The 26,718-nt window shown below is 43.0% G+C and overlaps 1 protein-coding gene across 1 annotated transcript in view; it reads right to left on the bottom strand.

The window, feature by feature from the left end:
• The window catches only part of antxr2a (ANTXR cell adhesion molecule 2a), a 69,074-nt gene that overhangs the window by 32,821 nt on the left and 9,535 nt on the right, over nucleotides 1-26,718 (bottom strand). The window contains exons 5-16 of the mRNA XM_061261189.1: nucleotides 26,296-26,400; nucleotides 24,907-24,975; nucleotides 24,493-24,573; nucleotides 20,937-20,997; nucleotides 20,521-20,616; nucleotides 18,741-18,810; nucleotides 13,110-13,188; nucleotides 11,527-11,622; nucleotides 6,590-6,637; nucleotides 5,827-5,919; nucleotides 2,484-2,651; nucleotides 1,876-1,956 (exon numbers count right to left, since the gene is read on the bottom strand). Coding sequence (XP_061117173.1) covers nucleotides 1,876-1,956; nucleotides 2,484-2,651; nucleotides 5,827-5,919; nucleotides 6,590-6,637; nucleotides 11,527-11,622; nucleotides 13,110-13,188; nucleotides 18,741-18,810; nucleotides 20,521-20,616; nucleotides 20,937-20,997; nucleotides 24,493-24,573; nucleotides 24,907-24,975; nucleotides 26,296-26,400 — 1,047 coding nt within the window. The remainder of the gene's footprint in view (nucleotides 1-1,875; nucleotides 1,957-2,483; nucleotides 2,652-5,826; nucleotides 5,920-6,589; nucleotides 6,638-11,526; nucleotides 11,623-13,109; nucleotides 13,189-18,740; nucleotides 18,811-20,520; nucleotides 20,617-20,936; nucleotides 20,998-24,492; nucleotides 24,574-24,906; nucleotides 24,976-26,295; nucleotides 26,401-26,718) is intronic.

Raw genomic sequence — 26,718 nt, forward strand, 5'->3', positions numbered from 1 at the left:
TTGAAAAAATTTTTATCTAAATAATAATCTTAACCATTTTCTTCCAAAATTATTTTATTTCTGCTTTTGATCCGTGCCACAGCCACAAATAATTTTAATTTGTTGTACCTTAAGTGGAACAAAAATGCTTTGTGCAACAAGCAAAGTTCAGGTTATCATGACCAACACAAATCATCAACCATTCCAGACCACAAAAAAAAGGATGTAGGAGGTGTAGAGATTTCATAAATTCATGAGAGTAACACCGACAGCACAGCTTCTGGCATCCAGGGTTCATGACCTGGCAGCTGAAGATTGAGATTTGTCCAAAGTTCCTAAGACCCTCCCCTCAGACTGGACTGTTTCTGAGCCAGCGATCCCTCACACAGAGAATTCCAGTCACATCTGCAGGATCTGGTGTCATATCCTAGGTCATTTATCAGCGCATTACCTTACGTACACTAGGAGACCTTACATGCATTAGCAAACCTTACGAGCACTGGAGAACCATCCGTGCACTAGCAAATCTTACATGCACTAGAAGAGCTTACATGCATTAGCAGCTCTTATGTGCACTGGAGAACTTTACGTGCACTAGCAAACCATACATGCACTACCAAATATAATGTGCACAAGCAAACCTTATGCGCACAAGCAAACCTTATGCGCACAAGCAAACCTTATGTGCACTAGCAAACCTTATGCGCACTAGCAGACCTTATGCACACTAGCAGACCTTATGCACACTAGCAAACCATATGTGCACTAGCAAACCATATGTGCACTAGCAGACATTATGTGCACTAGCAAACCTTATGTGCACTAGCAAAGCTTATGTGCACTAGCAGACATTATGTGCACTAGCAGACCTTATGTGCACTAGCAAACCTTATGTACACTAGCAAACCTTATGTGCACTAGCAAACCTTATGTACACTAGCAGACCTTATGTGCACTAGTAGACATTATGTGCACTAGCAGACCTTATGTGCACTAGCAAACCTTATGTACACTAGCAGACCTTATGTGCACTCGCAGACTTTACATGCACTAGCAAACCGATGTGCACTAGAAAAAATGTATTTGCACTATCACACTTAACTAAACGGGTCAGCATGTTGACCACAGCTGTATAAATATTGTTGAAATCATGCCACAGTTTGCAACCCTGCTTCCCGCTGTTGAAAAACTGTGTACAGTGCCACGCGAAACAAACTGAATTGTTAAAACAACTTTTTGCCAACTTTTTGTGTGTTTCTGTTTTCATTTAGGGGAGCCAGTTTTGTGTCCTCACTCCCCTCTGGTTTCACCAATGAGGAGGCCCGAAATATCAACATCCTGTCTCTGAGGGCCTGATATCCACGCCCATATAAGGGCACGCCTGTCACATCCTGCTGTGAGTGTCTCCAGCTGTAGGTCACATGACCAGACCACAGGAACAGAAATGTCAAACTGCAAAGCTTCCAGAAACTTCCTGTTGCGTTAAGGCAAACACTGCAGCTTGTATTGAATGCATGAGGCAGACATTTTGTGTGTGCCTGTTTAATTTATTTTTATTAAAATTAAAAATGTATCTATTTAAATAAAATAAAAAAGTCCTGTGGGCTTGTTTAAGGTGTGTTTTCAACGCTTCTAACTGGTCAGAGCTGGTCACCAGCTGGTCAAAGCTGGTTAAGATGGTAGATTAAGCTGGCGGTCAAACTGCTGGAGTAGCTTACTGTAAGCAAACAGCTCGCCGACCAGCTAAGTGATGTTGAGATCATAGCTTGCACCAGCTCAAGGAATTTAGGTGGTTTACGCTTCTTCTTTCTAATTTCAGAATTGTCTGCTTCCTGTGGGTTTTGGGTTTTCCCATGCGGGTCAGCGCTCCACCATTGAACGCTCTCGGTGGCTTACCTTGTCCGCAGTCGTCGGTCGCATGAGGGAAACTCGGTCATACTGCCGCCGCAGCAGGGCCCAAAGAGCGTCGAGACGGCCCTGAACAGAGCAGAGAGCACGCCAGCGCTGAGCAGACTTCACGCGGCTAACTATCCAAACGCATTCATTCACGTCAGGAGGGGGAAAGTACGGTCTCTTTCTTGATAGCTTGCCAACTGTTGCCCTTAATAATATAATTAGTCTGTTCAATTTTAGATTCACTTCCTGATAAAGCCTACGAATAACAGCTGAAGATTATTGCTACCAACAGTAGTGTACATGGAATATGTCATCTAATCTATGAGCAAGCCAACATTTCAGTACACAGCTAATAGAGCTGATATAAAACTGATATAAAAACCTGCATACACACTGGGCCTCCAGGAATGAAAGTGCCCGCCACTGATTAAAAGCAACCTTTTTTGGTAATTATGCTTTTTTAAAATATATTATATATCATGCTTATTATTTTCAGAAACATGACAATGGAGCATACCATTCTCATACACCTTAACTGGAGTGTGATCGTCTGACATTAAATGAAGCATACTTTCTGTGCACCTTAAATGGAAGGTGTAATGTCTTACCTTAATTGGAGTGTACCATTTAGACTCTTGGTGCTGGTAGGTGGGCCTGGGTTTAGAGGGTTTACTCGTAACGGGTTCATCCGCTTCCTCTACGATGGAGACCACAGCGTTTTTGGCTTTCTCTAATCTCGCCCCTTCCTCTGTGGATCCCTTTTCGCCCCAACGAACCTGCGTCAAACACAGCAACCATTTTAGAGAGGGCTTTCTGTTTCACCAGAGCTATAAACGACAGGGGCATGAATTCACTGCATTCACTGCAAAACCCCAAAAGTAGAAGCCATTTTAGTCTTATATATCAACTTAAAATCGTATTTATATTCCTTTGTGGCTAACTAACACAAAAATATTGCAAATATAGTGATGAGATAGTCATTCATTTCAAGATTTGCCAATGGTGTAAGACAATACGTCAAGCAAACAGTAATTTAAAGCAAGACAATATTTTCTACTTGAGAGAAAAAAAATTGTAGGTTTCATTACAAGACTAAAACACTTGTTAAGACACTTTTCAGTATATTTTTACCAAATACATGTCTCTGGTGTAATCTGAATAGGCAACGGAATGTGAGAATTAGCTCAGGTCAGCTACACTACTTGTGAATCGATGACTGCAATGGATGTGCAATGTAATGTGAATTAACAACAGAAAATTCCACATGGAGAGCAAGTGTCCATGTGTCACAGTAGGTGTGAAGTTACAGGCAATTCCCCGGAGATATTGCTCACTTATACAGCTGAAAATTGGCATAACTTCAAAAGCAAACGCACTGCAGTTCCACATATACATACAAATTCACAGTTTTCACACCATCTTAGTGCATCTTGAGTTTTTTTTTTCGTCTTGGTTTTTAATTAAATTCATCACATCTGTTGCCATGGTAAATCCACCAGCCCATACATAGGGAGAGGTGATTAATTAATAACACAATCTTCAAGCTGTAGGTTAAGCCGCTACAATGCATAACAGATTTTCCGTATCACCTCTGGATCCCTGCAGAACATTCTGACTGAATAAAACATTCCGTACGGCGTCTCCTGGGTGCAATTCCCGGCCGGTGCGGGACAGGAGAACGGTGTATCTTAAGAGCAGTTGCTCCCATGATGCACTGGGAGGGGAGGAGACCTTCAGAAACTGAGAGAGGGAAGAAGGGGGGGGGGCTTTTGGGCACTTATGGGAAACATCAAGGGCATCCCCCACCCCGGGGAATCTTAGCGACGGGGCCTCTGTGGGACTCGAGTGGAACAGGTCGCTCTTTAAACTTCCCTCTCCCTGGGGGGCTGAGGGGGCGCGCAAATGCAGCGTAGCAGGTGGAACAAAAGGGCTGACAGCCCCCCCCGATGAATTCATCAAGACTGGCAGCGTCCTTCCATCCTCCATCCTTCATCCCAACCGTGGCTCGAGACCATCAGACTCGGCGGCCAGAACAAGATGGCAGGAGCCTGTCACGTCAAAGCCGTCAACGTCAACCTCAACGCCAACGCCAACGTCAAACCTCCCCGTGGAGGCCCAAACTGAGGCATCCAGACACCGACGTCATCAACGTCTCTTTCAAGATCTATTAAGTCATACAGACGCTGAGTTCTTTTGTTCAAGACAGAGACAGAAACTTGAGCTGTACGCTATCCTGGCCCTAACCTGACTGGTGTCCTCTCAGGCTACAGACCCTTCACAGCTCTTCTTAGTCAATGAGTCTGTGTGTAAAACCAGAGATACTATCGTTCTCTCCACCGTCTGAGTGACACAATCTAGCCCGTTTAGCAACAGAAAAGAGCAGCTACTTTTCCACAAACTCCCCACCTCCTTTTCAACGGCACTAAGAGAGGCCAAGGCCCGGGCGTTAGTGCTGTTTTCAGCATGTTGGGAGCTGCCAGCGGCTGCAGTCAAGAGAAAATCAGGCGGGACAGCTTATTTGCACATCTAAAGAGCCTTTGTGGACACCGGGCCGGGCCGTGTCAGTATGCCACCCCGGGCACCCCGGGCACTGAAAAAGAGTCTGTCTCAACTAAGCTTATAAGCTAATAATGAAGCTTAAAATCTTATTTTAAGTAGAAATTATTAGTGTGTTTTAAGTTAAGTTAAGTTTGTTTATCAAGTGAAATTCTAATCCCATTTCAATCAAATCTTGAAATGAGTCAAACGGTCTCAATTCATTGGCAATATTTTTGTATTCCTTAGCAAACCTGTAATAGAAATAAGATTTAAAGTCTAAGTATAAGATGAAAATGCTTGTTGAGGCGGATTTCTTTTCTGTTTTTTGCAGTGGTCATGGGGAATGGGCAGGTGAGTGTGAGAGGGAGAGGGTAGAGAGGTGAGAGAGATGAGAGGTGAGAGTAGAGAGGGAGAGAGGGAGAGAGATGAGGTGAGAGAGATGAGAGAGGTGAGAGGGAGAGAGGGTGAGAGGGAGAGAAATGAGAGAGGAGAGAGGTGAGAGGTGGGAGGGAGAGAGGTGAGAGGGAGAGAGGAGAGAGGTGAGAGGAGAGAGGGAGAGAGTAGAGAGGTGAGAGAGGTGAGAGGTGAGAGTAGAGAGGGAGAGAGGGAGAGGGAGAGAGATGAGGTGAGAGTAGAGAGGTGAGAGAGGAGAGAGGTGAGAGAGGTGAGAGAGGTGGGAGGGAGAGAGGTGAGAGGGAGAGAGGAGAGAGGTGAGAGTAGAGAGGTGAGAGGGAGGCAAGTGAGAGGTGGGAGGGAGAGAGGTGAGAGGGAGAGAGGGAGAGAGGTGAGAGAGGTGAGAGGGAGAGAGGGAGACAGGTGAGAGGGAGAGAGGTGAGAGAGGAGAGAGGTGAGAGAGGTGAGAGAGGTGGGAGGGAGAGAGGTGAGAGGGAGAGAGGAGAGAGGTGAGAGTAGAGAGGTGAGAGGGAGGCAGGTGAGAGGTGGGAGGGAGAGAGGGAGAGAGGTGAGAGAGGAGAGAGGTGAGAGGTGAGAGGGAGGCAGGTGAGAGGTGGGAGGGAGAGAGGTGAGAGAGGAGAGAGGGAGACAGGTGAGAGGGAGAGAGGTGAGAGAGGAAAGAGGTGAGACGTGAGAGGTGAGAGGTGAGAGGAGAGAGGTGAGAAGGAGAGAGGGAGAGAGGTGAGAAGGAGAGAGGGAGAGGTGAGAGAGGAGAGAGGTGAGAGAGATGAGAGGTGAGAGGGAGAGAGATGAGGTGAGAGAGATGAGAGGTGAGAGGTGAGAGGGAGACAGGTGAGAGGTGAGAGGTGAGAGTAGAGAGGTGAGAGGGAGAGAGGTGAGAGAGGAGAGAGGTGCGAGTAGAGAGGTGAGAGGTGAGAGGAGAGAGGTGAGGTGAGGTGAGAGAGATGAGAGGTGAGAGGTGAGAGAGGAGAGAGGTGAGGGGACGTTTTGGGCCCTGACCTCCATGCGTCTGATCCCTCCAGCCCCCCGGCCCCCGTAGTAGGAAGCGTCCACCGTGGGCCATTTTTTCTTCGGCAGGTCGTCCTCTGGTTCCTGTGGGCATGAAGACAAAGATGAGAGAGGGGGAAAGTGTTTAAAACCCCACCAGAGACCCCACGCCCCTTGTAATGAAGATAAAGACATACAGAGAGACGTACAGTAATCCCCTGATTAAAGAAGGAGGGGGGGGATATTATTATTAAAGTTACAGTACGGAGGTATGATGCAAATGGGAACTGAAGTGCGGGAATGGCTGGTCTCTGAGGACTATAAGCGCCTCTTGAACTCTGATTTGTCAAAGCCGGCCGAGCTGATGAGTACAAGGAGGGACAGATGAGTAGGGCGCTTGGAAACAGGCAAGGGCATTCGGAAACAGGCGGGGGAGATTGGAAGGGGGGGGAGCGGAGGGTATCAGAGCAGTTCTCTTGAATAAAAAAAGCTGAAATCAACATTACAAGAAGTGAGCGCTAAAGTTATTAACCCTTTGAACACATTTTATTTTATTTTTTCCCCAACATTCCAAATCAGTGTTCTAGAACTTTCAATCCCAGCAGTCATTGTGACATCAGCATTAGAATTATAAAGCTGATGTCACAATCGCTGCTGTTTGAGAACATTGAGATATTTGGTGAACTGAAAGGGTTAAAATAATAGATGAAATAAAATAAATAAACTGTTGGCCCAGCTGCCATTTTAGGAAAACATGTCTGAGATATATACTCACGGGCTCTGGAGCAGAAGGGGGAGGAGGAGGAGGCGGGTCTTTGATGACCTGAAACAGAGGAGAACAGAGGGGATCAGCAGAAGGTAGAGGGAGAGACGGACCCCCCCGGCCTGACAGGGCGGACAGCGGAGCTCAAAAAGCGCTGTCAGACGTGGCGCTCAGCGGGTGTCGTAACCCCGCCCCTGGTTTTCCGCGTCCCCAGACTGCTCCGCGATATCGCCGGCAACGCTTTGTGAACTGACAACCGGAGCTCCAAAATGGCTGCCACGGTGGACCAACACTGGGCTTCAGTGCAGGGATTTAAAGATAAATAAATTAAAATAAGTAATAATGAAGGCCCAAAATCAACTTGTTGACAGGGAGTCTTCAGGGTGGTGGTGGTGCCTGTTTATCTCTTAATTAATTGGACGGGGTTCAGCGCATGCAAGCACTCCCCAATCACAGAGTCCAGAGGAGGTAATTAGCCTCACTCAGAGACACAGGGACAGTGTGGCTCCGCTCCACAGCATGGCTGCTGGAGGAGGACTGGAGCACACACACACACACACTCAAACACACACACACACACACACATATATACACACACACCGACTCAAACACACACATACACACACACTCAAACACACACACACACACACACATATGTATACCCACACACCGACTCAAACACAAACACACACACTCAAACACACACACACACACACACACACACACACAAATATATACACACACACACATACACATGCAAGTGAATGGATCTTCAAGCATGAGAGACTTTCACTCTTTCACACTGATACACAAAGCCTTGAATGAACTGTGCCCATTTCGCCCTATGAAGAGAAAATTTTCTAAATTTATTTTCCTTAAAAGTTCTAGAACTCAGAACATTCAGTTACGTGTAGTGATGGTGACATCAGCATTCGAATGCTCAGTTAAGAACATTATATTTGTGACCTCACACCTTAATCACGACGTTACAACTGGAAGTGTCACAGAGGCAGAACGATTTGCTTGAGCACAGCTGTGATTCCTCACTTCAAGTGAAGACAGGCCGGTTGAATAATTACTCTAAATTGGATGCACCCAGCACATTAATCCACTGGCTTACTATACAGGGCTGTTCGAGGTTCTCCATGGAACTGCCTGTGGGATGAAGGAGTCACTAGCTCTCCTGAGGAGAAATCCAAAATTAGAGGCATACCCCCTGTGCATTATTCATAAAAGAACAGGTTATGTATTTACCAAACGAGTTTATAAAAAGCCACATGATCACATATCATAGCCCAACAGCTGTTTCACTCACATTAAAGAACACCGATAACATTACACAGGCAATATCCTGTCGTCATTACTATAATAGAAAATAATCATTTCGGGTTAATTAATTACTCTTTGACTTGTAGCTAACTGTTGGCAAATCCTGTAATATCTATTAGTCAGCTTTGGGTACAATGATTAACATAATTTTAGGCAGACCTTACGCTGAACGATTAGCTCTTTTATTAAGTAATTAAGAGACAGATTTATATTCCAGGACATATTGTGGAATAAATAAAACATTATCTAAATGACACTCAGTGAGGGTTTGGGAGTACCTGGTGTATATGTGACACACACACACACACATATACACACACGTGCACACACATGCATACAATCACAATCACACACACACACACACACACACACACACACACACACAGACACCACACACATACACATAGAGAAACACACACACACACTCACCATACACACACACACACACACACCACACACATACACATAGAGAAACACACACTCACCACACACACACACACACAAACATACACACAGCCCACACCGTGCTGTTAAAATGGCCATAGTAATTAAAAACTAAACCCACAGAAGGTACTTATCCATCTGATGGCAGATCGAGTCGCTAAAGAGCAGCACATCAACACAGGACCTGTCCACTCTGGAGCTCACACAGGTCCTAAACCCCATATGGCTGTTCTGTCACTATCCAACTGGATTTCATAATCCCACACCCCTCCCCCCATCTCCAAAACCCCACACCCCCTCCCCCAACCCCAACCCCAACCCCAAAACACACCACGCTGCGTTAAGCTGCCAGCCTAACATGACAGCAGAGAAGTGGTGGCTAGTAATAACAATATAAGAGTTTGCTGTTAAGCTGACAGTTTTTGTGCACAAGTTTTACTCCTGAGCCTGGCCCAAACAAAAGCAAACGCAAAAACACACAGTTTCCTTGGGCACAAAGAATAAGACTGTCCACGTGTCAGCTTTTGAGTTTTGAAATGCAGAATGAATCGGTTGGAGAAAGCTATTAAGTAAATTCGTAACAAATGTGTTTTTGGCAAAACACTGGTTGGCTCGACAGTGTTGTTTTAAACATCAAAGTACAATAAAACTTCTGCATGCAGTCAAAATGCTTCATTAACGATACTAATATCCATTTTCACCAAATTACACATTCTGAAAATTTGACATTTAAATTGTAACAATCTACTGCAACCACACTGATCATCTGGTAAACATTTCTCTCATCCACACTAGTGTATGGGAAGACACAGACGCAGCCAATGAGAAACTTTAGGGCACGTTAAGAGAGACAATTCCCAGAATAATTCCCAGGAAGGCTCCCGCTCCGGTGGAGAGGATGAGAAAGCTGAGCGGTGTGTGAGACTGCTGCGTCTACTTTAAATATTAACACACACACACACGGTCCTCCTGTTCCCCTGGTCTCCACCAGACAAACACGCTGCAGGGCGTTTACATTTTAATGCTTTTGTTGGTTTTCCAAAATATGCTCTGGCCCGGTCGCGGCGGCAGTCCCCCGCGGGTTCTCAAAGAGGAGCGGGATGGCGTTATTCCGCGTCGGCGTTCCGAGAAGCGCGGGGATTCCGGCCGGCCCGTGCGCAGCTGTTCCCGCCGCGGCCCCGCACTGCGGCCGAGCGAGAGAGAGAGGGGGGAGCCGCCAGCAGTGTCGCTGCTAGATTCGCGAATGTTTGATGTGTCTAAAGCGCCATTCGCTAAATATTCATGCATCGTCAATAAGGCAACCAGATGAGTATCAGTCTGAAAAAAACCCTTGAAATTTTAATTTTGGAACAGACAAAAAAACTTTATCTGCCCAAGCAGGAACCATGGATTAACTGAATTGCGGGGCTGGTTTTAGACAGCTATGTAAAGTAAACTTCCTGTGCTTCAATGAAATTACTGCCCCTTATATTCTCCTAATAATTCACCAATCATATTCTCATTAAATGTATTTATTCTTACTATTTACATTTTTAATGGTTTGTTTTATTGGCTTACCAATTGCTTTGTTACAGCTGTACAAAGCGGTCTGCAGAAATGACTAAATTAAAGGTGCTGTAATTTACACAATACACAATTTGATGTATTGATGGTTAAATGTGTTCTTCTGGCTTTTTATCCCAGAGATAATTATGTTCTCACCAGGCAGTTTGATGTTATGGTGTGGCACATGGGGCTCGGTTTGTGGGAAGGAGGCAGGGCAATCCGAGGACCACACCTACTGGACTACATTATCAGTCAGTCCAGGTGCTGATAAAGGTGTGATTTCTTTCCACAGGTGGGGCTGAGACCAGGGGACCACGTCTGTGAGCGGTATTCGAGCCCAGAACCAGAGCCCAGAATGAGAGCTGAGAACAAGAGTCCAGAGCGAGAGTCCAGAACCTGAGCCCAGAACCTGAACGAGAGCCCAGAACCAGAGTCCAGAATGAGAGCTGAGAACAAGAGTCCAGAGCGAGAGTCCAGAGCGAGAGTCCAGAGCAAGAGCCCAGAACCTGAGCCCAGAACCAGAACGAGAGCCCAGAACCAGAGTCCAGAATGAGAGCTGAGAAGCTACGACTCCCACGCATGCTGAAAAGCTTTGCGAGTCGAGTTATTTTTCTTCGCATGTGTGTTATTGTTTTGGCCCAGATCCCATGAGGATGATGAGTGAAGGTTTTAGTTTATATTCCGTATGGGCATGCGCTCTCAGTCTCCAGCCCATATACGTATAATAAAACGCTGGTGAAAAAAACATATTCTTCCTCCCTCCCACTGTCCACCTCTTCTGACCACAATGGCTGTGTCATGGTGTGTGACAAATGGTTTCCTAAGAATACTAAGCGAGTCCTCTAAGGCCAGTAAATGTTGCCTTAGAGGTTATACTTCAGAAACAATGTCATTGCAAATAGAAGCACGATGTGCATGATGCTCCACTTCCTGTTTACTTCCCCCAGTTCCTCTTTGAGACAGCCTCAGAATGGAGTTATGCGAAGAGGACAAAAACCGCAAGTTTCATATCAGATGCTAGTCAGTTGGTGTTACCATCTACCTACCTCTAAAGCTATTTCAACCTCAGGTATGAGTAAGTGGCAAACAGTCAAGTTAATAACACTCTTGTGTGAGAAATATTAGCTAAAATAGCAGTATAATCTAATTCCTTAATACTTGTTACACATTACCAGGCAAGGATTTATGTACCTGCATGTTATTACATTTATGGTTAAAAGGTGTACCAACTGACACAAAAAGGGGAAATGCATGATTCCCGGAAGCTGAAACCGGACGGACATTACAGAGATTTGCGTGAAGTAACAGAATAAAGTGTTGGGATGAAAAAACAATGGTAATTCACATATTGGGATGAAGAAAGATTGCATTTATATTGCGCTTTAATCCAAAGCCCTTCACAATTAATGCCTCTCATTCACCCATTCACACACACTCACACACCAACGATGATAAGCTGACTGGCAAGGGACCGACCAGCTCATCGAGAGCTAGGTGTCTTGCTCAGGGACACTTCGACACACCCAGGGTGGGACCGACCCGGCAACCTTCTGACAGCCAGATATCAGAGCTAACGTGGCCCTGTTAGAAAGAGGAGGAGGAAGAGGCAGAGGAAGGGATGAAGCACTCACCACAGTGCAGCAGAGGGGAAAGAACCACCACATGAGGGCCAGGAGCAGCAGCAGGAGCAGCACCAGGAACACGATGGTCAGAGCCCAGCCGTTCGACTGAAACACAGCACACACAGAGTCACACCAGGCGCAGTCTACCACAGCAATCTCTATTCCGGGTCCACAGCTGTACTCTGGGACACATTGAGGTTCAGTGCCCTCTTTTTCAAAAGTGCCGAGTTTACAGAGAAAACACAATAACACATACACTATTTAAAAACCAAGGACCTGTTCCACAAAGCAGGATTACTTAGTTTGCTGGATAATTGTGTAAAACACAAAACAGCTCTTTTTACTTCAGTCCATGTTCCACATTTGGGAGGGTTCTGGGTTTTACTCTGCTGAGTTATCCAGCTAATTTAGTAATCCTGCTTTGTGGAACAGGTCCTTGGTTTTTAAATAGTGTATGTCTTATTGTGAGTTATCTATGTAATCAACTGCAACTGTATAATAACCAGGCAAGACAAGGTATAGCCAAAAAAATAGGATTTATTTCTGCAGAGTCCAGCACTTACTCATTACAACAGGGCCCTACCTTTCATACTCAAGCATATTTTACTAATTAGCATGCATAATTCTGCATCTGATTAGCAAATGGTGAATACGTAGAGGATTTGTTAAAATTTGACAAAGTAAATGATTGGTTGTGTCTCATTGCATAGCATTAATACAGAATAAGTACACACCGACCATGCTGCGTAAATAATCTGGAAATTAGAAATAATTATTTATATAATGATTTAGTCTTTCGTCTATCATATGCTTTGAGTCCAGCTTTGTGCTGCCGGAGACGGCTCCTCCCTAGTCAGGATGGCAAGGGGTAGGAGGGACTGGGAGAGACCCGTCTGACCCTTCTGTGTCCTATAAATATATAAGAGGAGAAAGAAAGAAGTTTGGTGCTTGGAAGTAGGGGCCTTAGTAGAAGCCCTAATAATGTATTACACTCTGTGAGCACTTTAGGTCTTTATTTATTTTATTAGGTATTTATTAGACATATTATTAATTTTTTGAGTTTTGCTGCTGTAGCCTACCAACTTGGAGGTTTGTTGCGCGTTGTGTGTTCAGAGATGCTCTTCTGCATACCACTGTTGTAATGTGTGGTTATTTGCGTTACTGTCACCTTCCTGCCAGCTTCTGACCTCTCTCATTAACAACGGGTTTCTGCCCATAGAACTGCTGCTCACTGTATGTTTTTTGTTAGACTAGAGACTGATCCCAGGAGATCAGTATTTTCTGAAATACTCAAACCACCCTGTCTGGCACCAACAATCAATCCACGGTCAAAGTCACTCAGATCACATCTCTTGACCACGTCTGCATGCTTTTATGCTTTTCGTTGCTGCCTCAATTGTCGATTGATAAAATATTTGCATTAACAAGCTTGTCTACTGTTCTACCTAATAAATTGCTCACTGAGTGTACATGGAAGGCCTAAGAATTTAGTATAAGGAAGAGCTAAGAATTTAGCACATGCTAGTAGTGGTGATACAGATATTGTGAGTATCCCTGAAGTGTAACGGAGCTGAATGAATGTTCACACTCACGCATGAGGTGGCGTTGATGGTAAGGGCGCTGGAGATGAAGGACGTGCCATTGTTCAAGCTGATCAGCACATCAATCGACCTGTCGAGCACAAAGAAGGAGCAGCGTTCATACTGACTGACGTTAAATGCCAGGTGTCATACACTCACTGCAGACAATATAAATAAAAAACTCCCTCTATAAACCAACCGAGTCAATGTACCATTTTATAGAGACTCTCTGAGGCCATTATACACAGTGTCTACAGCAGACGAGCTAAATGCAGTTAAAAATAGCTCTGTGTTTTACTTTTGCCACTTAAAAAAAGACACACGTTTTGAACGTATGACAACAAGACAGGAAAGATACATATGACTTATTTATCAAGGAGGCAGCCAAAATGGGTGCAATTAAAACCCTAATGATGAACGGCACAGCAATTTCCATATGTCAATTATAGGGAATCCAATTACCTTAGGTTTAATGAGAGCCGAAGACCAGGAAATAGAACACTTCAATGCCCCCAAACCCCCCGCCAAAAAAAGAAAAAGAAAGCGGAAAAAAAGGAAATATGTATAAAGGAGTGGTCTATTGGTCTATTGTCTGAGTGCCGGGCTGTGTAGGACAGCGCTGAGAAGGATTATTCTAGAATAATAACCAGAGAGGTGGCTTTGCTTTGCTTTGCGCTTTGCCTCAGGCATTGCCGTAGGCCCCATCTATTCCCCAGAGGGTCAAAGACAGGCTGAAACTACGGCATTTGTCCTCTGCTTCCTGATAAATTAAAAACTGCTAAAACTCATTTTTAATTCGCTCGGGGACTCGCAACACAGTAAATTGGCATGGCTGAAGAACTGAAGGTAGATTCTGTTTGTTTTATCTTTGATGTTTGTTTGTTGAAGAGCCATCTTTGCTGTGAAAAAACAGCAATTTGTGCCCTGACACTGTGCTTATCTCTCCCTTCCCAGCATGCACTTCGCTGTATCCTGTACGCTGTGTGCAGAGATACAGAAAAAAGAACAGTGTTGTAATAGGATCTGAGAGACTTTCATCACCAAACTTGTTCAATAACCATAATACATTCACGGCAAAAAACTAAAAAATAAGTCCATCTTAACGAGTCATTTTGTCTTGTATTGAGATTTAAAATCATATTTCTATTACTCTTTTGTTAGATAAAACAAAACTACTGCCAATGGGGTGTGACAGTTTTGCTCACGTTCAAGATTTGGAGTAGGATAATTTCACTTGTCAAGCAAACAGTAAATTAAAACAAGGCAATATTTTCTACTTGAGAGGGGAAAAAAGCTAGATTTTATGTCTCATTACAACACTTAAACCCTTAAGACAGACTTTTTGCAGTGTTAATGCATTGGGATTCATGCCTCCACTGCTTCTACTTAGTTGCAGAAGTAAACGGTTAGAAAGGCTTATAAAACACAGATGTAGGTATATCCCGTGCCCTGTGTGCCTCATCCACCCAGCAGCTGCAGAGAGCCTGTGTGGTTGGGATTCCTGCATGCTAACTACAGCCATTCTCCTGAATGGATGAAGGAAGGGACACATCTAATTTACACTGGACAGACGGTGGATTTTACAAAGAGACAACACTTGGACCCTCCCGGTGTTTGTATCAAATGCTCACATTGCCTTGAGACATCAATGGACATTCTTGATGCTCTAGCACCCTGTTATAGACAGTGGGGCAGTTCTGTGTTCTGACCATGAAAAAAGGAACAATGTTGATATCTCTGTGATATTGATCGTGACTGTGATATCTCTCTGTAGACAGTGGGGCAGTAGATGTGTGTCATGTTTGGTCTAGGACAGGGATGGTCGATCTCTGGTGCTGGTGTTGGTGCACATTTTTGTTTTAGTAGAGCACTACAACATCTGATTTAACTATTTAACTAATCATGGTCTTCAATCAAGACCTTGGTAGGATCAGGTCTCTTAGTGCTGGGCTAAAACAGAAACCTGCACCCACACCAGTTATTTTTGGATGAGATTAGACACCCCTGGTCTAGGGTATATATATTAAAGTGCAAACAGAGGTGATGGACAAGCTCTTACATATGGTTTCTGAGGGAAATGTCCTGTGCTACTCTGTGAAGTTACTGAGCTAGCTGCTCCAATCTCCTAAACTGTGACAGGTATTCTGTCATCTCAGCTGTCATATGACATTGAGTCATTAGTTTACTAAATATAAAACCCCACACAGACATAACAAACATAAATCTAGGTCTTTGAGGTCAGGTCAAACTGTAGGCCAAGGTAAACAAGGCACACTCCAACGCCATTTAATGAGGCGAGGATAATCGTCTCTCAGCAAGCTCCTGCATACAGTAATTACCGTACGTGAAATATGACCACTGCGTGATTAAGACAACAACGCCCGGTTTGTGGACCAAAGGTTCTTTTTATAGGAACCGAGAGACAGACAACAGAGCCAAGCATATTTGGGAAATTCCGCTGATATCTGTGTCATGGGCACAGTCATGAACAATAATAATTATAAAGGCATGAAAATAAATGGCTGCTTATGATGTCAACCCATTGTACTGCAACTTCAAGCTGATACTTCATTGGCCCAATCAGGGATATTCACTTGATTGCTTGATTTCTAGGAATGAACAGCCATATAAACATATGATAAACCAACACAACAACAGTAATGTGAATGGCATTGTTAGACCCTTTGACTGCAGGATTGAATGAATCCCTACATCCTGTGCGCATTTGCGTTGTAAGAGATGAAAAGGAAAGGGTTGAATGATTCTGATTTTTGGACATGTGTGTTGAGTTACAATGTGCTCCTTAGAATGTGACGACGCCATTCCGGCATCAAACGAAACAAAAGCCAAGAAGGAGATCAAACTGGGACAAGCTCCGAAAGGCAACAGAGACGGAAAGAAAGAAGAACGAGAGAAAGTGTAAACGAGGAAACCTCGAAACCCGTTTGATCTCTCTAGTCAGCCAGTTATCCAAAGGAAAGAACATAGATTATAAACATTTTCTTTCATCCAAAGACTCTGAAGGAGAATCAGGAAAACGCTTCTTTCATATTCTGATGAATAACTGTGTGCAGTCGAGTAAACAATTTCATTCTAGCTGAAGACAACACGGGTATCTGCAGATGAGACCTGGGTCATTTCGGATTCAGTTTTGAATTCGAGAAATTCAAAACGTTTCTACTCTTTACTGAGCTTGTCTGGTGTATTGAAACCTGGACGTTCTGGTCCTCTTGGTTGGCTCAATTGCACTAGGCAAGATCAATAGAGCACAGAAAAGTATTAGAATACAAAACTATTACATATTTGAACCAAGAATCTGAGGGGCGGATCTTAGTTACAACAGCGGGAGACCAATAGTGCTAGCGAACATATTTACGCGCTAACCTCACACGTCCACATGCGTCTCTAGGCACTGGAGGACCCCAAGCTTCCGTGGGTGAGATTGATAATTGATGAGACTGCAGGTGTAGCCCAGCATTACCCTCACTGTGAAACCTGGAGGTGAGAGAAAGGTGGCGGTGGGGCTGAGACACTTAACCTTTACATCCACCGTACAGGGGGGGGTCACTCACGGCTGACAGCTGCCACCACCCTTAGCCCACATGGCAGATGTCACGCCAGACGAGGTGCAGCGACAGGAGCACGCTAGATCACATGACCGGGCCCAACGCGGTCGCCCGACTCCAAAACGACCCCCCACTCACCGTCATAGTCACACACTACCATCGACAATTCCGAAGAAAGGCTCCACCAAAACGCAAGTCACAGAAAGGTGCATTTAAGGCGACGGCTGGACTGAGACAGATTAAGAGCGCTCCATCGATGGTCCGAAATCTGTACAGGAACAGGAAGCAGATTTTCGCCCGCTCCACGGTCAGGCAGGCGGACGAAAAAAGGCGTCGTCGGTCAGGCAGAAGCCGGCAGATGGCGGGAGACGGAATATAGTCCGCTCAGACGCTGCAGTACGCAGGTGGTGCGTGGAGCGGATATGTCAGCGAGCGGTGAATTATTTAAACGGGACCGCGGGACGGGGAATGGCGGCAGCTGTCACACATCCCGTTAAAGCCCTCCGCCAGATGTGTTTACTCTCCGCTCATACTAGCTAACCGCTTAATGGGTCCTGTTCACCAGCCAAGAGTTAATTAAGCGAGCACTCAAAATGGCCGCCGCGTAGAGGAGTTTGCCCTGGCTCCGCATCACGTGACATGCGTATACCGCACACGGAACAACGACTTTTAACCCCTGAACACAAACCAGAGAGTATTATATACACTCTCAGAAAAAAAGCTACGAAAATTCCCTAAAAAGCTACAAATGCTTTTCACTGGGGTGCTACCCTATTGGGACATACAACTGTACACCTAGGCAGCAATATTTAATTAATTTGTGGCTTTTTTTCCTTGGAAAATGTACTCATTTGTATCCAAAGACAGCATTACTGTACTTTCAGGGTACATTTGGGAAATTTGATCCTTGAAGAACAAAAATGTACCTCCATCGTCACTTTATATCAGAGAGTGACTATGACTGCAGGAACATGGAAATAATTGTGTATGATTATTTAATAATAACACACATTTCACTATATTATGTCTTTATGTCTTTAATTACTGCCAATTACCAAGAATAAATCTTGGTATCAGATTCCAGTTTGATTAGACTTGTAAAAATGTATGTAAAAATGAAAGTCAATACTTGTACCCTGTAATAATGTAATTCTCACTAATTATCAGCATTTATTGACAGTTACTGCACAGTAGGAATCAAAATAAGAACACCTTCAGAGAGGCCTATGGAAGGTATGTACTGCTTGATGAAAATGGGTATAAACCAATTAAATTATTCCAGTCATTCAGGTCACAGCAGTAAGGATGATGTGACCATATTGTTGATTACATGAAATAACTGCACTCTATAGCACCCTTGAATTATTCTCTCCAGATACAACTACAACCCTTTTTGAATAGAAGGTTTTATGGAATGTGCTTTTTTTCTTCCAAAAGTCAGTGTTCTGCTTTCAGCTACCAGTAGTGATTTTTACATCAGCTAAGAGAGCATTCTAATCGTGTATCGGTGATCTCACACCTTAAGGGGTTAGAAAGTAGGGCAAGTCACGCTTGCCCTCCAAGATTATATCACAGGAAACGCTAAAGAGACTCTGTTTCCAAGACCAGGAACTCTTAAGTGGGTCAATCTCAGTGTGATTTCAGAGTTGGCAGAGATTTTAAGGGTCAAGGCAGCGTGCCAAACAAACAGGCACTCATAGCAGAAAGCACATTCAGCTGCCTCATGAAATATATTACGCATTTTTCATATTACACATGCTCTCTCCATAGTGCATATAGGCACTCCTCTCTACATACAGTAACACAAGGTCAGCCGTACAGAGCATATGGCAGTTGAAAGCTGTCACTGTTCATAGGAAGTTTAGACACGTGGCGCGGAACCTTCTGATGCCGAAGCCTAATCCGTTTTGAGTTTTACGCGCACTGCTGTGGCTTGAAGCGAGCCAGGACACATGGCGGCCATGGGGAACACAAACCAGATCCGCTAAACGCGCTGCCCCACACAGACCCTACAGAATCCTGCCATCCAGCCCGGATATTTACCACAACCCTGCAAAGCTCTCCGTCCGTAACTTACTGTCCAACTTCCTGCAGGACCGGCGCTGGGCAGAGCAGGTAGTTGTCCTGCACCACGGTCGGCTTCTGACCTGGAAAATAAAATAACATATACAACTATGAGTTTGCTCTTTGCCTGCACTGTGTAGCCTGGCCTGCTGCAGAATAAATTTGGTTAAAACTTGGGCACCATTAACAAAGACATGAATGTCTTTTTTTTTCCATTACAATATGAATTGCCATTAACTTATGTAGTTGTTAACTAACTAACTGCTGAGAATCTGTGCAGCTTTCTTTATGTATTTGTGCATCATTAATTCATGTTAACAACTTACATTCATTTACATTAGTTCAAGCCAATTCATTTTGGAATGAAAAAACAGTTAATGTATTTGTTTGTGGTGAACTAATTATAGGTTTATCCTATAGTTTGCTCATGTAACTAATAAATTAATGAGTAGTTAACAAATACATTAACTAGTGAAATTTCATGCTTGTTTAATGCATTTGCACGTCAATTAATTCATGGTTAACAACTACATTAGTGTGGCCTGAAAAGATTTATACATTTCTGTGTGCCTGCTCTGCTCAGCCAGACCTACTGTAGAGTAAACTCATTTCCAGATGTATAATATACAGCTGCTTGTCATAACCCAGGTACCTCTGCAGCCACACGTGCTCATGAGCTGAACCATCGCGATTTTTAAACACATTCCAGAGAGCGTTCAACGTGCCGCAAACGGCACTGTTTTTTTCACAAAGCACCACAGGCCCAGAGGAGTCATTTATATGTCATCTACAGCAGCACCAGGAAGGGTTTTTCATTATTTGAAAGCCATGAAAAGTAGGAGATCCTACAAGTTGGAAGGCAGGATTGAACCATGTGCTTCCCATCTGTGCTCAGTTTTCTTAGCGACATCATCACGCCTGACTACAATTACAAAGTTCTCTGTTTTCTGAGGTTCAGAGAGGACAGTCGCTTTTGGTGTCTTAGAAACAAAATGAAAAATAAAAACACGTGGCAGCTCTGTATGACCTGATACAAATAAATCTGATCGCAGCTTTGTCCTTTCTTCATACGAGGCTCCATTCTGTTTAAAAAGAAAACACTCTCTTGGTTTATGGTGGAAGGAGCCGGAACAGAAACTTCCCCCAGAAGTAGATAATTTAAGGCCTCACACATATAGCATGATGGCGGTTGTGGAAATATTTAAAGTTTGCAGCTGCTACTCTCAGTGGTGGTAGATAAATGCTACCTCCAACACAACGGTTCCCAACCCTTGATTCACAAGATTCTACTAATTCACAGCTCAAAGGGATCTCTAGCTGTTGAATGAGGTCTACTTTGTTAGGGTTGGAGTGAAAACTGACAGGACGGTAGATCTCCAGGGTTGGGACCCACTGGCCTGATAGGAGTCTGAGAGGTTGGGACCCACTGGCCTGATAGGAGTCTGAGAGGTTGGGACCCACTGGTCTGATAGGAGTCTGAGAGGTTGGGACCCACTGGTCTGATGGGAGTCTGAGAGGTTGGGACCCACTGGTCTGATAGGAGTCTGAGAGGTTGCCTAAAAAGGTACAAAATGCGGGTTGCTGGGGCAGTTCCCTATAGGTACATGAAACTGTACCCCTATCCAGAAGTATAATGAACTTGTACCTTTTTTGCTTGGACAACTAACGTAACACAGCATTAATGCTCTTCCAGGGTACATTTGGAAAATGTGATCCTTGAAGAACAAAAATGTACCTCCACTGTCAGAGTGCACACAGAAGGTGTGAAATACTGCGCTTCTCCACGCACTTACTGTAGGTGCGCTGGTCCACGATGAAGCTGCAGATGATCCCCTGAGCACTCCGGCCCATGGTGAACCCGTTTCCTCTCAGCACGATGTCGAAGGTCTCTGAAAGGACACCAGGAAGAGCGGGCGTAAGGTGCAATTTAGCTGCTTCACTGTGTACAGAAACACAGTCGATACAGGTGTGTGGTGCAGACCTGGGTCAAATGAGTAATTGTTTAGGAATCAAATACTTTTCTGAGCTCGATTGGTCTTTCGTGGTGCGATTAAGCCAACCAAGAGGACCATAAGGAGTGGTCCTTTCTGAGAGTATTTCATATTGTGTTCCAATACACCAGACAAGCTCAGTAAAGCATTGAAAAATATTTGAATCCAAAACAATTATGTATTTGACCCAGATCTGTTGTGGTGTGACCCCTGCTTACCATTTACACATATAGTGGAGGGCTCCACACTTAGAATCTCAGTACAGGACCGCTTCAAAATCTGTTAAAAACAAAATGGCATTGGCACGTTATTCAGCATCATAACAAATGCATCGTACATCTGTCTAGTCCCTTTTAAACATTTATTAGGATGCTAGACCTAAGGTACCTGCGATATCTGTTACAGCTAAGCACGACTTGTCACTCACCCAGCAAAAGAAGAAAAAAAATAAAAACAAAAGAATTATGGTTTCATTGAATGCAAGCAGGTAGGAAACCATATCCATTTTTATGGGAAAATTATACAAGTCTATTACACTCTCCAAGTCTATTAAAGTCTCCCAGCCTCCATTATCATATAAACAGGCCTGTTTGAGCCACTACCAGACACAAGGGCTATCTTCTATTATCAGATATATCCACAAACAGCGAAACTATGTAAATGCCCATACACAATCGCTTAAAAATGAGCATATATGGCATTAGGAGAGCTCAGAGCGGCATGTTTTACAAAATGCAGGTAGAATAAATAACAGTGAAACACCACTGCACTGATAAGTCACTTAGAAAGGTGTTGGGCCACCAGGCGAGTATAGTCTGTACTGAGGGGCATGAACTCTAGGGGAATATATTTGCTGTGATGTTTTTTGTTTGGGTTTTAAAACCAAGTTTTGTTATTGTGTGCTGCGAAGCCAAAAACAAGGACCAGAAAGTCAAGTATTAAATAGTGAGAAAGCTTTTTAAAAAGAACAATATTAAAGCAATAACAAATAGCCAGTTTTGAAACTAAGAGTCAATTAAGAGTCAAACAAGCTGGAATTCTGCATTGTAATACTACTCACTTTTTTAAAACATAGCATAACATAACATAACAGCACAAAGTACCCCGCATATTGTGGCAACCATGAAACATGGAGTATTCATAAAGGACTGCGCTACAACTTCGGCCTAAAGTACTTGGGAATGGTCCCAATATTTTCAAAAAACTAAAAGGCATGTAAAATAAAACAAACAAAAACCTGGCTAAAAAGCAAAAATCCTGGCACACACATGTGTGCAATGTTTGCCCTTAAATCACTCGGAATTGAGTGTCAAGAATTGCACAGATGATCCGAAATCCAAGAAATCCGACCGCAGAGAAACACAACGCCAACTGTTCCTGTGTCCAGAATTACTAATCGCTAGAGAATGCCCTGGATTCCTTTCTCCACTGAATAACAAAAACTGCGTCCGACTCATACTGCTGCAGAGCTGACAAGCTTGCTTTCAACGTTTAATCCATAAAAAATAAAAAATAAAATAATAATAAGAATTTCGTTTCAAATAACGATTTATTTACCGGCATAATACGTTTTATTTACATATAGCGCCTCTTTCAGACCCAAGGTTGTTAAGATCAAACGTAAGATCACAAATATGACATTAAAAATGTTCTTAAAAACATTCTAAAACATCTGCTGTTAGGGTTACATCTAAATGTCTTGCTATTTAAAAACTCTTTTTAAAATTAAAAATAAAATACATATTTCTCTAGCCTGTCAGTATTTCCATCGACAGCCTTAAACACAACACACAGAACAAAATGTCTGACTTGCCGCCTCTCCAAGGAATTCTGGCTAATATTTCCAGGTTCAAATAAGGGTTCCTCATCAAACTATCAACCCCTTTTTAGCCTCTATGTAAATACTACTAAGCATAGTACTAAATACCAAATACTAAATAGCCAATACCCTGTTGTGATGAAAGGTAACAGAAACATTTTCTACCTTCAATGCATTCATCAACAATGATCTTCCAAGGGACAAAATATGAAAAGACAAATAACAAATAACACATAACAAACTATGGAAGACTTCTCCACCATTCTGCAGACTTTTCCCTAAGTGACTGGACAAATGCAATAAGCGTTACAGTGCACAAACTCCTCCTGGCAGGGAGCTGTTAAAGGAGTTCGGGGAATGGAAACTATCAGATGCATATTGGCAGCCATTTTACGTAGGAAGAGGCCGCTCCAACAGCCCTGCAAAAATATGGTGACAGAGAACTTACCCCCACCCTCCTCAGATCACTCCAACTATCTGTCAAGATGGCGATCTGACAGTTTGTGACCGAATGACCACTAGTTTTACTGTGGGCAGTGGCTAAATATTGTCCTCCTTTCAAGCCAAGCCCTAGATTTATTTATTAATTTATGTATTTATTTCGTTTTTCTATTTCAGCACAGGATTGACTCCATATGAAGAAAAACAGGAGAGGGACTCAGATTTATGGCATTGTAGCTGTAGAATTTTATAGAACTGTGATATATGATGGGGGTGAATTAAACTAAAAATGAACTGATCAATGCAGCAAAAGATTATCACCCCGCAAGTCACACTGTAATAATTAATGCAAATTAATTTCTGAGTAGGACGGCAGCAAAGTGCAACTTAAGGACACTTGCCAAAGCTCTGGCCTTTAAAACTAATCTGACAACTTCCCCCTCAACACTCTTGAGAATGATACTGTACTGTAGGACGGTATACAGTACGTTACAGCAAAGAAATATGAGAATTGGAAATGAATATACCAGAGGCTTACAGTATGCCACCCATGCCTGTGTATGAATAACAAAAACTAATTCAGAAATGCAGTCGTCACAGTGACAGGCCAACCTCATAACAGGTAATTGATGAGGTCATAACTGTTCTCAGAAGGAGGCACTTTGTGGTTGTCCACGCTGAAATATGTGGGCCATATGTCTGCGGATATGGGCGCTCTCCACATAAATTATGAAAAACAACAATGCCACGGACCCCAAGTTTAATTAGAAACTAAAAATACAACATATACATTATACACATCAATTAATCACTGCCTCTTCTACATTTACCGCACAGAAACAAGAAGACAATTTCGACAAGCCTCTATGAGGACAAAAATGTATGTAGTCATAACTTCATGTTTTTATTAAAACCATGCAATATGACCAGATTTGCTTGTAGCTAACCCCTTCTAATAGTCTATCATCTGATGTCATACTGTATAGCAGGGATCCGTAAATCTGGCCTTGGTTTTCTGTTCTACTGGGTAATTAGTGCTTCTGATTGACCAGACTGTTTCACACCTGACTCCCAGGTAAAGGGAGGGTGGAAAAGCAGCAGGTTTCTGCTCTGGAGGACCGTGGTTCGGTGGTTTCTGTCATTTATAGACTTTGAGGGGAGTTGTTTAGAAACCAGGAGGCGAAACTCAAGCACACTGAAGGATGTCCAGGCGTGATTCTTGACATCTGTTGTGTGAAGAGGATTTTTTTTTCTCTTAAAGCATATCCAAAATTATTTGGAGGAAGAAATGAAAGCTCACTGGGAGCATTCCTTTAAATTGATGCAAATGGCGGTATAGAAAGAGCTGAATGCGTTTACCTGGAAAGGACATATAAATATGTTTCAATGATGATGTTTTTGCCAAAAATGTGTCAATGAAGTAGCGTTAATGAAGTAGTCTCCTCTAATTTATTGAACTTTTAGTGCCAAATTCATTAACAGAAGCAGATCCACAAAAGAGGTGAAGAACTCACCGAATTGACGATTCCTTTGAGGGCTTGAAAGCCACCTTTCACAGGGAATACGTGTTCTTTTGTGTCAGCAATATCAGCAAGCTGTTGGGAAAGCGCAAAGACCACAGTGACGTAACAGAAAACAAAACAAAGCAAAATAATAAAATAAAAAATATATAAATAAAAAAAACATTTGGGACAATTAATACCTGAAAACACATTTTTGAGAAAAAAGTTTTCTTGTGACCATAATGACAGCTTTGGTACAGAAATACAAGACTTTCATCATATCCTTATGCATCAAGAACAGGAAGCTGATTCATTTTAGACTTGCAGCCATACTTAAAAAAACAAAAAAAACAAAATGGACCCGTTTTTTGATTACCAAAAAAACTGCCAACAAAACTACACGAGTAAGCCCAGCTGGCCTCTTACCTGAGCCTCGTCGAAATCCTTCACTCCGACCCCATACACCCTGGCTCCATACTTCCTCGCAATGTTGGCCTTCAAGACAAACGCATTAACAGCAGAGGGCATTAACAGCAGTGACCAAAACAGTACAGAATAAACAGTGTATGTAATGTTCCTGGATTTGTCCTGTCTGTATTAGTGTTTATTATTGTTTATTCTGGTTATTTATTCATCATCATGCATATCTGGTTACTGTTTCCCATTACAATTTCGCATTCCTCATCCCCTGTTATGTCTGTGTCTGAATCAATATTCTTCCAGTCTCGCATTTCTTACTTCCTGCTTCTCTCGATGGTTAAATGTTTTAAAGCACTATTCTTATTAACTACTACTAATCTAGATATTGTACAGTACTATTCCAATTAATACAATTACTGTCTGTCTAACTAACAGTCACTTTAATTGGGTAGTTTAGATTTATCGCGTAACTAACTCACTAACGCAATCTCTTAGTTTTCCGCACTGTTCTATAACTCTGCCTCCCTATGCAATCTCTGATTACTTGCTTAGTTTCAGCGAAGTGTTCGCACCTGTCTCTTACTATCACTACATCTTCAATCTATGCAAATGTCTACTCCCTATTCCGGAGCCGTATGTTTTACACGTGTGTTATCGTGCATCCAGTCTGCGTTTTCGTCTCCCCTGTTATTGCATTATTACCCTATTATGTTTCTCACCTATTGTCTATTTGTTAGCCCACCTTTCTCCTGAGCCCTGCCTAGATTGTCACCTTCCCTCATGTATATAAACCTCAGTCTCCGCTTTGTTCTTTGTCAGATTGTTGATCCTCATTCTGTACCGAGTTCCTAGTACGCCAGTTTGTAGAGATTCTTGAGACACCTTTCTGCCTGATAACGATTTGCCTTGCCCTTCTGTTTTGTTTGCCTTTCTTGTTTTGTTGGTTTTGACTTTTGCTACGTCCAGTTATAATTCTCCTGCCTGCTCCTTTTCTACTTTTGCTCTTCTGATTTTTGGCTATGACTTCTGCTTGTGTTTTTGACTATTCTTCTGTATCTCGTTTTGGCACTGTCTGAACCTCTGATACCTGGCTACGAACTTGGACTTAATTTAATTAATTTAAAAGATTGAATCAACCTTTTTGTTACTCGTAATGAAATGCTCGCAATTGAGTGTTAGCCTTCCTCTTCATGAACACGTTTAAGCTAGTGTGATCACAAGAATTACTGAATGTGTCTGCACTGTCCAAGGGTTGACACCAAACCCAGACTGTATTTTTATGGACGTACTGCATTTCTGGACATTGTTCTGGTTCGACCTGGTGCATTTTGAGGTACCTGCAAGTGCCACAGAAACATAATTCAAGCAGACACATTCAGTCAGGTGTGCTCTCACCTCATCTACCGTGAGTTTGAACAGGTACGGTTGCAGCTTTCCATCAGTCAGGGCGATAATGATGCTGGAGGACTTGGTGGGCTGCTCCTTCATTTGCTCAGATGCCTAAGTGTCACAACACAGCGGGGATATAAATACATCTGTTATTTTAGTAAAAGGTGACAATCCCCTTCGTATGCAGTTATTTCATTATAGAAAACACAAAAGCAAAGATTCAGTCACATTGCAAAAACCAAAAGCTTAATCTCAGCAATAATTTTTGTACCTATGTTGAGACTCAAAATCCTAAAATGTTTTAGCTAAATAAGACAAAAAAAATTGGCAATGGGGTAAGACAGTTTGACTCATTTCAAGATTTCACACAGCAGATAATATATATATTTAAAAAATGTTCAATAAAATTAAATGCAATAATTTTTGTCT

Source organism: Conger conger, chromosome 11 (genome assembly GCF_963514075.1).
Source record: "Conger conger chromosome 11, fConCon1.1, whole genome shotgun sequence".
Lineage (NCBI taxonomy): Eukaryota > Metazoa > Chordata > Actinopteri > Anguilliformes > Congridae > Conger > Conger conger.